At 34.4% G+C, this 17,275-nt stretch overlaps 2 protein-coding genes across 5 annotated transcripts; both read left to right on the top strand.

The window, feature by feature from the left end:
• The first annotated feature begins 798 nt into the window (after positions 1-798).
• Positions 799-11,055, top strand: Lama (phospholipase B domain containing lamina ancestor). The gene is made up of 7 exons (XM_076327631.1): positions 799-1,013; positions 5,730-5,991; positions 8,408-8,557; positions 8,801-9,047; positions 9,378-9,625; positions 9,846-10,086; positions 10,164-11,055. The coding sequence occupies exons 2-7, from the start codon at positions 5,882-5,884 to the stop codon at positions 10,812-10,814; spliced, it is 1,647 nt and encodes a 548-aa protein (XP_076183746.1). The 5' UTR covers positions 799-1,013; positions 5,730-5,881; the 3' UTR covers positions 10,815-11,055.
• Positions 11,056-11,345: 290 nt separating this feature from the next.
• LOC143143236 (uncharacterized) lies at positions 11,346-17,266 on the top strand. Of its 4 annotated transcripts, XM_076304280.1 has the most exons (16): positions 11,346-11,650; positions 11,930-12,168; positions 12,238-12,716; positions 12,787-12,852; positions 12,928-13,057; positions 13,135-13,287; positions 13,408-13,535; positions 13,853-14,007; positions 14,080-14,394; positions 14,483-14,677; positions 14,746-14,895; positions 14,989-15,099; positions 15,160-15,363; positions 15,436-16,372; positions 16,471-16,679; positions 17,208-17,266. In XM_076304280.1, the coding sequence occupies exons 1-15, from the start codon at positions 11,561-11,563 to the stop codon at positions 16,650-16,652; spliced, it is 3,534 nt and encodes a 1,177-aa protein (XP_076160395.1). In that variant the 5' UTR covers positions 11,346-11,560; the 3' UTR covers positions 16,653-16,679; positions 17,208-17,266. The 4 variants fall into 4 exon arrangements, with proteins under 4 accessions (XP_076160395.1, XP_076160396.1, XP_076160394.1 ...); XM_076304281.1 differs by lacking the exon at positions 17,208-17,266 and having other exon boundaries at positions 13,934-14,007; positions 16,471-16,872; XM_076304279.1 differs by lacking the exon at positions 17,208-17,266 and having other exon boundaries at positions 16,471-16,872.
• The last annotated feature ends 9 nt before the right edge of the window (positions 17,267-17,275 follow it).

Below are 17,275 nucleotides of genomic sequence, written 5' to 3'. Positions count from 1 at the left end.
ACTCGAATAGCTATGTCACTTGGTAAAGTGTCTAATACTCTGGAAACCATTTATATTAAACTATACATCGGGTAAAAGTGTTATTCCAAAATTACCCCGAGACCCGTTCATCTAATAATCTTGAACCGTAATTGCTTACTACAATAACTATATTACTGACTTGCATTTTAGGTAAGAAAAATATCAATAAGGTAACGCGCAAAGTCGAGACACCCAATAATCATGGATATACCGGTGAGTCAACACTGAAAGTCAATACTGATTGTCAAATTCGCACGTATCTTGAAGTAAATTAGATCATCCGGTCTAATTGCTTCGTTGGAATATCTAATCTCATTCAGTTATCTGATACTTAATAAAACTTGCTTATACCGCGTAAATTGAACAATCGGTAAATATGTATACGATTCCGTTGAGTATACAGCACTTCCATCGTCTCGTTGATAATTCTTTCGTACTCAAAAATCGTGAACAGACCAGCGGGGTACGTAAAATCGCTACTGTGCAACGTTATTCTTCCCCTGATTTTAATTCAATGCTTCCACTGTACGATTAACGCTCGACTCGTCTGTATTCCGAATCGTAGCAATGATCGTATATTAACTATGGAAGTCTAATTATCGATCGTCTTGTCGACAGCGAGACTCTGAGGATTCAAAGGAGACCGCCGAGGGAAGCGAAACCAGATTGATAAAAGATCTTTGTCTCGGTGTGTACGGGGCGCCGCGGCTAGACGTCCCGGCAGTGGCAACGACACAATAAAGGACGTCGACGCCGGTTGGCGAAGTGGAAGGTGGAAAGGGAACGGTGCAACCACTCGAAATTGTCTGGACGACGGATCGCGGCAGTCGGGAAGCAGTGAGTGCTCGCGCTTGGACTTCAGTGTCGGAGCAACTGGTCCACGTCGTAAAGCCGCGGCAAAAAAGCACACCAAAGGAATGTAATCTCCGTACGAATGACCGATTCTCGACCCGTATACGACGCGTTCCAATACAAACTCTTGATCGCCCACGGTGAGTAAGCACGGTGTTCATCGATCGATGAAAAAATCCACCGACTGAGACGCATGTGGCCCACGCGCACGCGGGATTAGAAGCATTCCGAGGAGTTCGTATCGAACGATCTACGGATCGATCGCGATTCACCGAACTGTCCGCGCATAAAACCGAATGCGTTTTTTTTGCGTACATATCACGCGATACCGTAAATTCTTTTCTTTTCTTTTTTCTTTTGGATTCGGCCATCGCGCGTGCGGTTACGTCGACCCGTCCACGTGATTATGACTGGTTTCTGTTGCGCTTACGACGCTTTTACCATTTTTCGTGAACAGGTGTAACGAACGCGTCGGTTTTGTTCGTAACGAGCTCCTCGAAACGCGGATTAGAAGAAGCGCAGTATCACGGGTTTCGTGACTTTTCGCTGGCATTCGATTAACAGTAAATCAGTAACGTCGTCTCGGACTGACAATCGGCGATTGAGAGGTCGAAGGTGCCCTGCGCGTTGGGTTCGAACCGAACGATTTGACGACCACGTGGTGCATTTCCGGCGGGAGTATTTAGGAACACGAGACAGCGGTGTTCTTTCCTTCGGCCGAGGAAAACACATTCCGTAGCTCGAGCGTTTAACATTATTTAATTCAAATGTTTGCATTTTTTTTGTTTTTTTTTTTGTAAAGAAGTAGAATTTGTGCGAATATTAACGTAATGTTACGAAAAAAAAGGAGCTGTAAAAACAGAGAATAGGAAATGTTATAAAGAAAATGGAGTCGGTAATCTGTACTTTCAGGAGAAATCGATTGCAACGGAGTATAATTATTTTTGATAAATTAGTATCGAATGACACTAAAGCGCGATATTAAGAACAGAATGATCAAGAAACGGAAAATAGGAAAAAGTTGGAAAGTTTCAAGCGAAATTTACGTAAAAAGTATATGCTGCCACCGATCTGTTTAAAATTAAATTATTCCGTAAAACTCGAAGTCCAATATCAAAATGTTGTATTAAAAAATTAGAGAAAAAAATACGAAGCAGGAAACATATGTCTAAATTTCCATAAAAAATAGATCATGTGCATAGTGTACTATAGATATTAAGAAATTAAATTCCTAAACAATACTAGTTGAATAAGCGGTTCCATATGTATTAAGACCAAATGTTTTCCCTATTCTCTGTTTCCACGTAAAATTATGTTTCTTCGACGATCGTAACTGGGAAAACTGTTCCACGTTCGGTAGAACAATGGTTGTAATTTTCAACACAATGATAATACAAGACTTTATGAGTCGCGCCGTTCCGATTTATGGTCACCACGCATAACAGAGATATTACTAGGGTAATTAAATTGAAATTTATAACCGCACGAGCATTTATAATTGCTAATTAAACCGCTGGCTTTATATATCATGTCTGTTCATAATCTGCAACGCAGTTTACACACGCGACGAATGACGAACTTACGGAGATTTTTTTTTTTTATCTCGAAAATTATCATCTTTAATACGCGGGAATAATCGAATACGATTGCAATGTATAATAATGCACGCGTCCCGTAATTAAATATCGCGCGTTCTATTACGCATCGACAGTGCCGGGCAATTTTTCTCGTCCAAGACACGCCCAATTGCTTGAAAAAATTCTCGTTCGTTTCCGGTTTCATAGAAATGTACTTGCAAATCGATGATTACGCGTTATCACGTATCTACGTGACTCAACGTCGACGGTGTTGATTGCGATGCAACAAATACTGGTAGCTCTTCAAAACCGTTTCCATATACCTCTGTATCAACGAACGAATTTGCGCGGGTTTGTCACGAATTTCTACTTCGCGTAGCACAATGCGTTCACCACCTTGCGCAATTGTATTATGGCAAGTGCGTGCACTTTTGTATATTCACATCGAAGGTATGGCCGAATCTCGATGCCACAAGTGTGTTGGAAAATTATTTTTAGATTGTCGCCAGACGCATTACACTCGGTCTATTCTAGCATCTCCGCGAGAACGGATTGGTATCTTTCTTCTTTCAACGCATTGGCATAACTGTTCGATAAACGGCCCCTTCGCAAGAATAACGAATCGATGAGAGATGCCCGCATTTAGCCATTATTAATTCTTACACGAATCTCGCGTGCGAATACAATTACCGTACATGGCGCGCGTTGAGTTCTCAGATCTTAACACTGAAAAAGTTGAATCAATTCGCAAAGTTCAGGGATGTATTCTTTGCGCGCTATACTGTTCGCGATAATAATAAATATAGTCTTTCGAGCTGTTTCCCGAAAGCGATGAAACTAATCAGTATAGGATTTACGTTTAGACGTGTCATGATGGGAACGAACAAGTCCCGATTAGCTTAGTTCCCGTAAATCTCTTCCGAACGACAAAAGCACCGATGATATCCTAAGTACGCTTGCAATTAGTGGAAATACATTAAGAACGAGTTAAAATTGTCGAGATATATCGTTTAAATATGGTATAATATCGTTTAGAAGCTAAATTAGTGAACACAGTGCAGTTACAATCGATTCGACCGAGATTCGTAGATTTCTATAATCAGATACGGTTTTCAACCATTCTCAACGCTTTCTAAAATGTTAAACATTGTGAATTCATGGAACTCACTTTTCCGTAGAATGTGATTTCTCGAAAGAAAAGTATTTGTTAATTCTCTTTGCATAATTTTAGTGATCGTCTTCTGCATCATAACTTCGGTTTATTATTTATTACAAGAATTACGCTCTGTTCGATTTCTTTAAATTTTGTTAACTTCCATCTTTCGAATTCCGTTGCCAATTATTGTAGTGTTCATTCAATGATAATGGTAGTGTTGTATACTTCGTTATTATAATAATTGCACCGTGTTCAATTTTATCATCTACGATATCCCATTCGCTGTTAATCGTGGGAAACTGATATTAATTGTTGGTTCGCTATATATAATAAAGTGCGAAGAGCCTAAAGTACTTAATAACAGTTTTTCTGATTAGTACTTATGGATGAGTGGTTTGTGGTTGCGCAATTTAGTATCGATAAACGAGTTCACTGCATGAATGATAATTAAAGAGGCTAAATGTATCTAATTGCAAATATCAACATAGAAGTTGCGAATGTGCTGACCTTAACCTTCGTCAGTCATTCGCAAGTTTCTAATAGCGTCGTCACGTTCTGCTTTCATCTCGAAAGACCTCTGTAAAAAAGTGATTGTCTTCGGGCTGACAGCACAAGTGGAAATAAGCTCGAAGAAAGGTAGACTTATTCCTTTAGTTCATTATTATGAATTATTTCTTGTATTTCTTTTTATCGTCCTATGAATAATTGATCAGAATTCGATAATTAACGGGCACAGTATCTCGGTACTTGTAACTCTTCAATCGTCTTCCAAATGTACCTTCCGTAGATTGAAGAATCAAATTCGACATGAACAGTACTGCCCTTTATTATTGTTGTGAATTATTTTTTTTTTTTATTTTTTTATCGTTACACGAATCGTTGTTCAACAGTGAATAATGTATAGACGTGCGATAATCGCCGAATATTTGCATCTTTACAATGGTCTTTTAAAAATGTATCGAGCGTGTTCAATATTAATAGTAACACCGTCTTTTATAGATTTGTCGATTTGGTCGCGTGTATAATCACGAGTGCCAAATACCGTGCTTGCGGAGAATTCGACCTCGACCTTCCTCTCGTTTCTGTTTTGCGTCAGTACGATAGGCGATCGTCTTTAATATTAATTATAAACATTTTAAAAAGTAAATCATATGTAAACGACACATTAGGATATTTCTTGGAAAACGAACACGATACAGTATGTTACATGATCAAACTCGATTTTTCACTGATACGAATTCCATTGAGTTCGTCCTTGATTCCTCCGATAGTTCAATACGCATTACTTGCGATCATTCCGTAAGTAAGTAAGCACAAGAATGGACAAGGTTGAACGCAACTGGAATCGGAACCTTCGAATAAAACAAATCGGTACATTGTTGCTAACAAAACGAGAGAAAATTTTATCGCAGTTTAAGATTTAAAGCTTGTATCTCTAAATAATTCAGAATAACGAACGGAATACCTGAAATGGAAAGGAATTGCGTATGTCGTACAATAATGATTCATTAATGGTCGTACATGAATAGCACATTGTAATCCTTAAGGTATTATCACCTAACTGAAGAAAACATTGAAGCAGTTAGTTGTTTTAAGTGGTCTGTTACTACGCTGTATCGTTTGTGATTGTTCCTTTTAACAATACCTTTGTGTTTTGACGCATTGTTGCATTGTACACAGAAAGAACTTGAGTACTAAAAAAGTGTTGAGGTTGGATGTACATTGCTCAAAAGTAACTAAGACGTTATGTCTTTGAATGAATTTAGAAAGTGAAACTAAATATCGAGGGTGAAAGGAATGGTGTATATTTAATATAGTGATATTTTTTTTCTGCACGTGTACCTCGTGCAACATGTTGAAGCTTTGAGAAAATTGAACACGTCGTTGTTGATCTGTAAGATTATTTGCATAGATGATAAGCTAGTTTTAGCTACGTCTCTAATGTGATTGTTTAATCAGATTGAAATATTTTACTCACAGATCTGAGATCGATACAGACTGCTTCCGCTACAATTAACGTAATCGACGGTAGTTTAATTTAGACCTCGTAGTCGAGAAATACGTGGACTGAGATTTGCACGGAACCGTTTTGTGTTAACAAACGTTTGTTTAACTGTTTTCAGTGACCACGGGACAAGCGCGTATCGGCCGCTTTTAAAGCGCCTAAAGAGGCCGAGGACCAGGCTTCTGTAATCGATGGGTCGAGAACGCGAAATTCGTGCTTTTCAGCTTTTTCTTTTCTCATAACCAAGGTGTATTAGCTTACCGATGAGCCATGCTGAAGGTAGTAGGAGCTTCCTGGTTGCAGACACGCATTTCCACTTACATCCTGATCACCGTAGCTCTGCTTGGAATTGGGGCTATCATTCTCGGCGAATTCGGACAGTAAGTGTGTCGTGTTACTCACCGCTGATATCGTTCCTGTGCAATATAACAATACCACATAAAATGTACTTTATCTTTCGATTTACTCTACCAACAATTACGGTGACTCAAAGATCTCTTCGCACGCTTATAGGTACCGATCGTAAACAAGAATCGCTGCACCGACTTAGATCTCGAATTGGATCGTTTGAAAGGATTTAAATCGGATATGAAAAAAAAAAACGTGAGCCGAAGGGACGAATTCGACGATGCCAGGATAAAAAATTCGTTATCTACGAATTACATACGAACAATTTCTTCGTGCGTTTCTTACGACGATCGATCGATAAACTTTGCTCTTGGAGCGCGAAAACGTATACTACGTTTACAATCTATGAATGTGCTTGTCAGCTATTTTTGTCAATTCTAATACGGAAAACAAGATTAAGTAATCTGGACGCGAGTGTGCCGGTCTTACTCGAACACATCTGTGAGTCACCGTACCGCAAGAGTGATTGATTGCTCGAAACGATTGCTCCTATTCTTCCGAGAATAGACACGCATTTCAGATACAACCAATTGTTCCGAACAACATCGTGGCGGATATCGGAAATTTTTTTGTAAAGAACGGGTCTTTGATCGACACGTTTGTCATCATGAGCGATGTGCCGATGAGCGATTACTTTCGACATGTTTGACACGCGTATAATGCATGCACTATAATCCGAATAAAATTAATCGGCCGCTGAACACCAGTTCCCCCGCCACGATTCACGTTGGACGCGACCCCCCATTTTTACACTGTCAACTCGCGCGACGAGGCGAGAACGCAACCGTGAATTCACTGAACGATTACAGTCGGATCCAAGAAAGAAACTCTTCGTCCCACCAAAGAGAATCGAAGACCGCTTTAACCGTTGTTTCGTGAATGCTGATCCTCGGCATCTTGTATAAAACGGGTGTACAATTTAAAATAAAAAATTGTAACGTGTCAATTAACTACTTTTCGTGTAATCTGAACAGAGAGAATCGTTCAGTGTCTTCGATATACGAAAGATGTGTACACTACCACTCAAAAGTTTAAAGACACTTGAACGAAACGCTATCAATCTTTGAACCGCTGTCACTTCGTGGAAAACAGTTGTACAATAATCTTCATGAGGTCATTTTAAAGGTCGAATCTTCTACTTTCGTATCGCTGAGTTGAATTAATAATTCTTAACTTAAAATGTCACTTGAACCGTAAGAAAATTATGAAATTAATTTTAATTACTGTTACAGATGTTTAAATAACATTTATTCGTTGTTATTACACGTTTCAGAAGTGTTTAAATAATTTCCCTGTCGACATCAAACTTTACCCTAATGCCGACGGGACGCTTTCTGTTCAAAATGAAATAATACGATGAAGGAAAAATCGTGTATCAACTTTTTCGGGGTTTTCATAAAGGGGAGACTTTGATCTTCGAATTTACGATGATTTTAAGTTCGTAAAAAAATTTTCAATCAACACGAAACGATCTGAAATTTTACAAATTCTTTCTAGTAAACCATCTTCACTTTTTCGATCGCTTCCTGGTGCAAGAGAATTTTCAAGAGAATTGAACTAAGGGGCGTGAAAGTAGAGAGTTCGACCTTTAAAACGACTCCATAAAGATCATCGTATGCTCAAACTTTTGAGCGGTAGTGTATATGGGACGGTAGAAATGTGGTAGAGCGGCTGTTCTCGGGTGGAGAAGGGATCCTCGAAGTGGTCTTGTTAGGTTGATCAATTTTGTTTTGACTCTGGCAAGCTGCAGCGGTCAGTAGCATCTATGTTGTTGCAGTATAAGCTCGATGAGACCGGTCGCGACTCATGTATCGAGTAACGCGATGTCTGGCTTCTCAGATTCGCGCTCGAGTTCTACATGTCGCGAGCCAGTTCATGAACACATGGCACCGCTCGAAGGTACGAGCGGGTCCACGTGGCCGATTCAGTTTATCTAATATCCTGTGTATACAGACCGCCAAGAGGCACAGCTTCACCGAAGAGATAACGCAACTTGTTTCTTTTAAGAATGTTTCAGTCATGGTTGTTTGTACTGACCATTATCGTTCACGTGTGGTCCACACCGACACTATTTAATCGATGGCGGAACTACCAAGTTATACTTGAATAAGCACGTTCATACGAAACCCTTCTGGGTCAAATCCAAACTTATTCAATGATACAGTGTAGAATTTCTTCGACATAAATTGTCTTGATTGTGATTGGTAGCAAGTGGTCATCGATTTAGGCCATACTGTCCATGAATTTCACAAAATTATTCGATCAACTGAGAAATACTTTTCAAATTGATGATGATCAATAGTATCACGACAAATCTATAGAAAAAATTATAAAATATGATAGCTGATATTTCATATTTCCTAATTATTTACTATTGTGTGTTAACAGTGTTGAACAAGATGGTACTTATTCAGCTACCGTAACGTGGAACCATAAAGGAGGATACCGTATTGACTTTTGGGGCCAAGGCAATGATTTAACTGCCGTGCCACTACACGCCGCTCGCGCTTATTATAAAACTGGAATTTTCGAGCACGGGTAGGTCAATGTTATTACACCTGTTGTATGGTATTTATTTACCAGGTATTTTTTTTAAATAAGATCGTTACACTTTTAAATCATTACAACCGCAACTTATTTATTAAGATTATTATGCGTAATGTACATTACTCAAAAAATAGGAAAACGTTAGTTACGAGAATTGAATGAATCATTATGGAACTTCTCTTTAAGGAATTATCGATACTTACGTATCAATTAATGACATGATTGATGTTACAGATGGTCTTATATTGAAATAGAAACGTCATCAAAATATCCAGACACTGTACAAGCATACGCCGCCGGTCTATTAGAAGGCAGCCTCACTTGGCAATTAATTCATCACCATTGGTACAATACCGTTAAAGCCGAATGCGAGACAAAAGCTGCCGAGTGCCGAAAGTTAACACGATATCTTCGAGACAACACTGCCGTCATCCGTGAACGCGCTGAACTATTGGATTCTACGGATCCTTTTTGGCATATGGTATATATATATAAAATCAAATAATTATCGTGACGATTTATAATTTGTTAATGACAATACATCCTTACAATGCCCAACACCATTTGAAACATTCCATGTTAAAATGCCAACCAAAAGATTTTATTGAACTTGTAAGTATTTAAAATTGAAATTGATTGAAAATAATTCCAAAAACTTCATTACACATGATGGCTGATACATCGACCGATGGTAGTACAGTCGCTTTATAGATCTCGATCGATAAATCAGCTAGTGGCGTCGTAAGGATAAATAAAATGTAGAAGGGCATTAATAAAATTATTCAATAACAAAAGTTAATGTTTTTTTCAGGTACGATTGTTTTACACGCAATTAGATGGTTTGGAAGCTGGTTGGAAATTCGCTGTACGTCGAAGCCGTGTATCCGTGTCACTGGAATCAGAGGATTTCCTTTGGCTCGCTCTAGCTTCCGATATACCTGGCTTTCAACAAGTGTTCAATATTTCAGACATTCCTATGAATTCCATGATCTATTTCAAATCACTTCCAAGAGACAATTTAGAACCCTTAATCGTAATTGGTCATAACACCGCTGCATCGTAAGTAAAATTTACTATTTATATTATTAAATTTGTTTTCAAAATGTTGTGTACACATTAACTGATAAAGTTTACATTTCTAAGCAGCAAGGATAGTTCCAATACACGTGGGTATAAAGGTATAACTAATACCCTGTTAGCCGATAAGATTACTATACAAATATTTTGCCAAGTTATAAATTAGTATGATTATAAATATCTTCGTATTTTCATTTTATAGGTACACTCAAATGTTACGACTAGTAAAGAAATATACTTTCGGTTATCATATGTTGCCCTCGTTGAAAACTGCTGCATTGATTCCTAGTCGATCAATAGTAATGTCGTCTTATCCAGGAGCATTGTCATCGCGGGATGAATTTTATATAATGCGCGGTGAAAATCGTGAATTGATTGTTACTGGAACATCCTTATTAACAACAAATCAGAGTGAATGGAGTTTCTTACATCCAAAAGATCATGTACAATTAATTGTTGCATTAATGATGTATCATATTTTATCATCTAAATAAAAAATAATTAAATGATAATGTTGTAGGTGATGCTGTCTGTGAGATTAATGACAGCAAATCGTTTGGCAACAAATGGCCAATCTTGGTTTGATACTATATATCATCAAAATGGTGGTGCTTCTGCAATACAATGGATCACCTTTGAGCCACGTTCTACAACTATATTATTAGTAGAACAATTACCAAGCGTTACCGTCGCTATGAATTACACGAAGGAATTCAAGAAAGCCGGTTACATATCTTATGTCGGTATATCGAACTTTCCTAACGTCAACGATATCGTACAACCTGCAAAAAAGGATATAAACGCTTGGAAGACACGTTTAGCGCGTTTACAAGAGAACATCACCACATTCGGACAATTTCGGAACATGATGCGTGGATGCAGCCAGGAAGATTGCACTGCCAAAAATCAAAATTCTAAACTGGATCCATTGCAAGAATTGACCTACCGCGGAGATTTGGAAGACGAACCGTTATCGTACGGTATTATAGACACGAAAATTTTGACCATCGATACCGACGGTTTCGAAGTGTTCGAAACTATTTCGGGGCCTGCTACATCGCAATCACGAATACCCTTCAAATGGTCTGAAAGGTTTCCTAATATTTCGCATGTAGGACATCCAGATACCTTGAATTTCGAAAGTGTCACTCCTAAATGGGTTTGGGTTTAATTAACGTAATTAATAATTTATATATTATTAAACTGTATTAATAGTTACGCAAACACATCGAATTTTTTAAATGTTTTAAAGAATCGACACGACGTCCAGTCAATTCCTTGCAGTTGGATTTTACATTCTTTTAGACAAAATATTCGATAATAATATTTAAACATACACTTGTGTTTTTAAGCTGGCTCATATGTTAGCCACCTATGGTGAAATTTTATGAAATAAAGTAAAAATGTAATAATTTGTTTTATTTTATACATATGTACCTCCTTGACATTTTATCCTGATATCAAAGCTTATTCTTAAATTCTTAAATTCTTAGTATTATTCTAAATAATGTCTAAGTTTCTTTATTTTAATACTAAAAAGAAAGGCATTCAATTTACAAATATTATTCTATTATGTCATTGTTTTTGATTGTTACTATTTCCATGTAACAATGTGTTTAAAGTACACAAACGATCGAGGTTAGATGATTCTTTAATATGCCGGCACTGTCAAATGTGACAATAGACGCACATGTCTGTACTGAGTCATATTTTGCAAGTTGAGTGGCAATATATAATTAATAAAAGTTATATAATGTTAAATATTTTATTAGTGAAAGAAATTACTATAAATCACTATGTACTATTAAAATGTAATCTTTAATAGAGTGCTATTCCTTTATTTTCTTTCTATTGTCTTCCGAGTATCATTTACACCAGGTTTTGAAGTAAAATGATCATTACTCTATCGTTATAATCATGGAGATTAATGGTCACAATGGCCAAGAACCTGATGATAAATCAAATGAAACGAACATTTGTAAAATTATTGAAAGGTTACCGAAAAAGGTGAGCTACTATAGATCGAGTGTTTGTTTATGTTACGGTCAATTTATTCTGAATATTTTCAAATTGTCGTGAACTACAATGATACTTTCGACATTTGATTTTTCTTATAAACCCATACTTTATTTTAATCAACATAAATAATGAGGAAATAAAGAAAAACATTATGTACTTATACATAATATTTATGAATACTTAATATTCTATAATCATTATATAATTATACATATCATACAATTTATTGTATTTTTGTTATTATTATTAAACAATAATTAATTTTAGATTTTGTCTGTAAGAAGTGAGGAAAGTATTCTTCTTGAAGCATCCAAGAAAATTGAAAATATTGTGAAAACAAATTTGCAAACGAAAAAGGAACCTCAAAGTCTAAATGCTAATAAAAATAATGAAGATGTTGATGTAGATTGTCTAAAGCAAATAGAATTAAAGAAACAAGTTCTGATTGGAGAAATTACACCATTTGAAGCAATCGAAAAACAATCTAAATCGTTTAAAGATGAAGGGTATACAATGATATTGAAATTAATATCAGGTAATATAAACAAAATTTAAGTATGCAATTTCTTTTCCAGAACATCTGGCAAACCGTCCCATTTGTTTGAACTTGAAAAATATCTTAGACGACAGGCTGAATTTGCCAAACAAAGGAAACAGTTAAAGGAAAACTCAAAAACATCTTGTAATGGAGATCAAATAATCCCATTAAAAAAATCAAAGTTATCAGATATTAGCTCTAAGGACTGTAGTATAATTATAAGAAAAACAAAGTTTAAAAGCAATAAAAGAAAATTAGTATCAGAACTTGAAAAAACCGAATATGCAAATGAAGATAATGATTCTATAAGTTGTAGAACAGAGAATACAAAATCTAATCAAGTCAATAATTCAACTAAAAAAAGTAGACATTCCAAAAACACATTAGCTGCTTGTAGCACTTTAAAAAATAATACTGAACAAATATCAATTGAAAGTACAGATAATGCAGAGTTTGTGAATATAGAAAATGACTCTGGAAGCGAATACGTTCCAAGCGATGAACAAATTGATTCAGGTAGATATGAAAACTAAAATTTCATATTGATTTAAATTTCCCATTAAGTGTAATGGTTTAAAATTTTTAGGAGATGAAGTACAATCATCATCTAAGAAGAAAAAGAGTGTTATAAAATTTGTTCGTACAAAGAGAGGTATAGTATTAAGTATCATTAGAATGAATTATCTAATTAATTACTTTTTTTAATAAGGCATTATGCTTTCTTTAGTTTTGGATGATGGAGATGAACAAATATATAGACAAAGAGTGGAAGAAAGTGGCCATCCAAAAAATGAACCATTGCATAAAGTAGATAATCTATTAAAAGTTCCAAAATCTATATGGAAAAAGTTATATAAGTAATAATAAAGTAACATAAAACAAAATTTCTTGTATTCTTTTTGAATGATCTAATTTGTTTTGCTTCTTTTTTCAGATATCAAAGAGTATCTGTGCAATGGCTTTGGGAATTGCATTGTCGTAATTTGGGGGGCTTGTTAGGAGATGAAATGGGATTAGGGAAAACTGTTCAAGTTATTGCATTTCTTGCAGGTTTGGATTGTAGCGAATTACTTTCTGATGGTGGAAGGTACAAAGTATTTTTTACACATTGTTCATTAGTATCTTGTATAATAATTATTTATTTATAAATTATTGACCTGAAATTAATTTCATAACATTTTAATGAAAAATATATTTTTGTGAATAGGTTTAGAGGATTAGGACCAACTATAATTGTTTGTCCAGCTACATTAATGGAACAATGGTTGAAGCATCTTCATGATTGGTGGCCTATTCTAAGAGTAGTTATTTTGCACCAATCTGGAACTTATAATGGTGCGTTAAAACTATACCCCATGTTTCTGAACATTGGTTCAAAACTTTGCAGGCTAGTAATAATCACTAAACTGAATAAAAAATGTTTAGGCGATACAGGTCCGCAGATTAATTTTTTTAGAGTAATTTTCAATTAGTTTCTATTTTCTTTTTTATCGTAAGCAATAAATAGACACAGATAGATAATTTACATTACTAAAATATAAAATCTGTGTTTATTTTGATAAGATTGACCTATAACTCTATGTCGGCTAAACATTTTTAATTCAGTTTAATGAATATTGCTTCTATTTCTATAAGAATGAATGTTTTTATAGATAATCTAGAATATTTAATGCATTCCTTAAAATCCGGTGGTATACTAATCACCTCTTATTCTGGTGTGCTTAAACATAAAGATTTACTTGTTGCCAGTCAATGGCACTATGTCATTCTTGATGAAGGTCATAAAATAAAGAATCCACAAGCAAAGGTACTTTTAATAAATTATAAGATTAGCGGTAATTTTAATTTTACAAAAATTCAGAATCGTAACCATTTGCAGGTCAGTAAAGCAGTAAAAGAATTTTCGACGCCACACAGACTTTTATTGACTGGTAGTCCAATGCAGAACTCCTTGAAAGAATTGTGGTCTCTCTTTGATTTCATTCTGCCAGGCAAATTAGGTACTTTACCTGCATTTCTAGAACACTGTGCAAGTCCTATAACTCGCGGAGGGTATGCAAATGCTACTCCACTGCAAGAAGCTACAGCCCTTCAGGTTGCTACGATGCTTAGAGATGCTATTACCCCGTATATGCTCAGAAGGACAAAAAACGATGTTCAACATCATGTTAGTTTACCAAAAAAAAATGAACAGGTATATAATATATTACATAATTTTTCCATAATAAATTGTAATCTTACTACCTTCTTTTGAGTATCTTGACAAGTAATTCATATTCTAGGTATTGTTCTGCAGTTTAACAGAAGAACAAAAAAATATATATAAAAATTACTTACAATCTGAGGATGTCTCGTTTATTTTGCACGAAAAAGGTCATATGGAATCCGGAAGATACAGAGCTTCTCTTTTTATAGCAGTATCAGCACTCAGAAAAATTTGTAACCATCCCGATTTATTTCTGTACACAAGGCAAATTGTAAGATTGCAACTTACTATTATTAAAGTATTATATCATCCATCATATTCAATTAAATCCATGTTTAGGATTCCGAAGAGGATATTAACGAATCGGAAGAATCGTTAGAAAAATTTGGCTATTGGAAACGTTCTGGAAAGATGGTGGTAGTTCGATCTCTTCTTAAAATTTGGAAGAAACAAGGACATAGAGTACTACTTTTTACTCAAGGCAGACAAGTAAATAAACAAATAATTAATTCATGTCATTTTAATATTATTTGAAGGAAAATGTTACTTTGAAACCAATAAATGACAAAATTTGATTTTCAGATGATTCATATTTTAGAATCTTTAGTTCAAAGCGAGAAATATGCGTATTTAAGATTAGATGGAACTACTCCCATGACACAGCGACAAGAAACAATCCATTTGTTCAATAGAGTATGTATGCTAATAAAAACAGTACATATTACAATAGATTTATTAATATTTCTTTTATAGGATCCTTCATATTTTGTATTTTTGCTAACTACACGCGTTGGTGGATTGGGAGTAAATTTGACTGGAGCAAATAGAGTAATCATTTATGATCCAGACTGGAATCCTGCAACTGATGCTCAAGCAAGAGAACGTGCTTGGAGAATTGGCCAAAACAAAAAAGTCACTATTTATAGACTCATTACAGCTGGTACTATAGAAGAAAAGGTAATTTTTTTCATTGTTAATCATTTTTTCCAAAATACCAATATTAATTTGTATAAAATAATTTAATTTCAGATATATCACAGACAAATATTTAAGTTGCTTCTTTCAAATAAAGTTTTAGAAGATCCACGTCAACGAAGATTATTTAAAACTTCTGATTTAGTTGAATTTTTTAATTTCAATGAGCCTATTGATGGACATTCTAGCGAATCAGATCACTTATTTCGAGAATCTAAGTTAACTCCAACAACTACTAAATTTTCATCGAGTACGATCGAAAAAATGCGGAAATTAGCTGCCACGCTTAGTAAAAGTATAAGTCAGAATACCTTAAATTCTCTATCACAAACACAAAATGCAACTGCTCAAGAGAATAGTTGTACTATGAATCATAATAGTAATGATAATACTCAAGATAATTTCAAAGATAATAATCAAGTATGTAAGAATAGCTTAATTAAATGTACATCTGGAACTGAAAATCATTTTCACAAGAAAAATGAAGATACTTTTGCTTTAGAAATACAAAAAGAGTCAAGTGAAAATAATACAGATGAAAATAAAATTTCAGAAAAAATACAAAACAATTTACCAAGTATATATAATATAGTTGACAATAACAATGAAGTAAGAAATGAAAATTTTATATCAATGATAAATTGTACAAATTCTGAAACTAAAAGAGATACTGTAAAAGACAAAAATAATTTACAAAATTCATCATTTAATAATCCTAAGAGAGTTGAAACTTCCAAAAATTCAAAGCAAAGAAATGAAACAATTTCATGCAATAAGAATGAAGATTTAATATTAAAATTTAATAAAACACGTCATAAACGTAAGCGGAAAAAAAGAAGTTCTCAATCAGAAGATAGTGCAGTTTCAGCCATATTTGAAGGAGAACGTGTTTCACATTTAATTGGGCGACGTCTCGGACTGTCTGAAACAGATCAAGCAACTTCAACTGAAGATGATCAATATGTCTTGGAAAAATTGTTTGCCAAAGCGAGTAATTATCTTTAATATTATATTCGATACGAATTTTGAACTATAATTAAATGCATAAAATATATTTATTACTGTGATTATAAAATATTTAATTTATAGCTGTGACTTCAGCTTTTCAACACGAAACAGTGTTGTCAAATTCAGCATATAATTCGGATGACAAAAATCCGATGCAGCAATTAGCTCGAGAAACCGCACAAGAAAATATGGATAATATTCGCAAGTCTCGTAAATGGTGTTGGAAACCCACATGGGATTCTGCATCCTCAAAAGATGATTGATTTTTTCTTATAAATCATACATTTCAGGTAATTAACATCTAAATCCAATATAAATTGTTTGCCGAAGGTTAAATTTTTTTATTTTATTTTATGATCCTTAATTTTCCCGTTAGTACAGATGTTAATACAAACCCAAATTATAGTTAATATTAATTTGTACTAATCCAAATTTATATTTATGAAAGAGGAACATTTTATTTTACAAACATTGTATATAGTAGTCGAGATTAATATATGTTACCTAGAGATTAAGATATTTATTTAATGTAAAAGAATGATTTTTAAAAAAATATTTTTTTTATATATTCCAATCATTATAACATATAAATTAATAATTTTCCCAGTTTTCATGTTTTTCCTTTATATGAAGTACATTGTGATTATACCAAAATTTATTATTACAATATTAAACTATTTTTGTAAACTAAATGTGCATAAATTATTTCAACAATGTAAAAAAGATAACTCAATTTTGGTATTTTATTTTAGACATATAATACTATTGTAACCTTATAGTATGTAACCATTACAGATGAGATTATGTAAATATTTCAGGCACTTATTCAAATACAAAAACTAAATAGAAAAAAAAGTGGAAACAACATAAAAATATTTCTATCCAC

The sequence above is a fragment of the Ptiloglossa arizonensis genome, chromosome 2 (genome assembly GCF_051014685.1).
Source record: "Ptiloglossa arizonensis isolate GNS036 chromosome 2, iyPtiAriz1_principal, whole genome shotgun sequence".
Lineage (NCBI taxonomy): Eukaryota > Metazoa > Arthropoda > Insecta > Hymenoptera > Colletidae > Ptiloglossa > Ptiloglossa arizonensis.
Note: the sequence above shows the minus strand (reverse complement) of the source record. Positions and strands in the feature narration are given on the sequence as shown.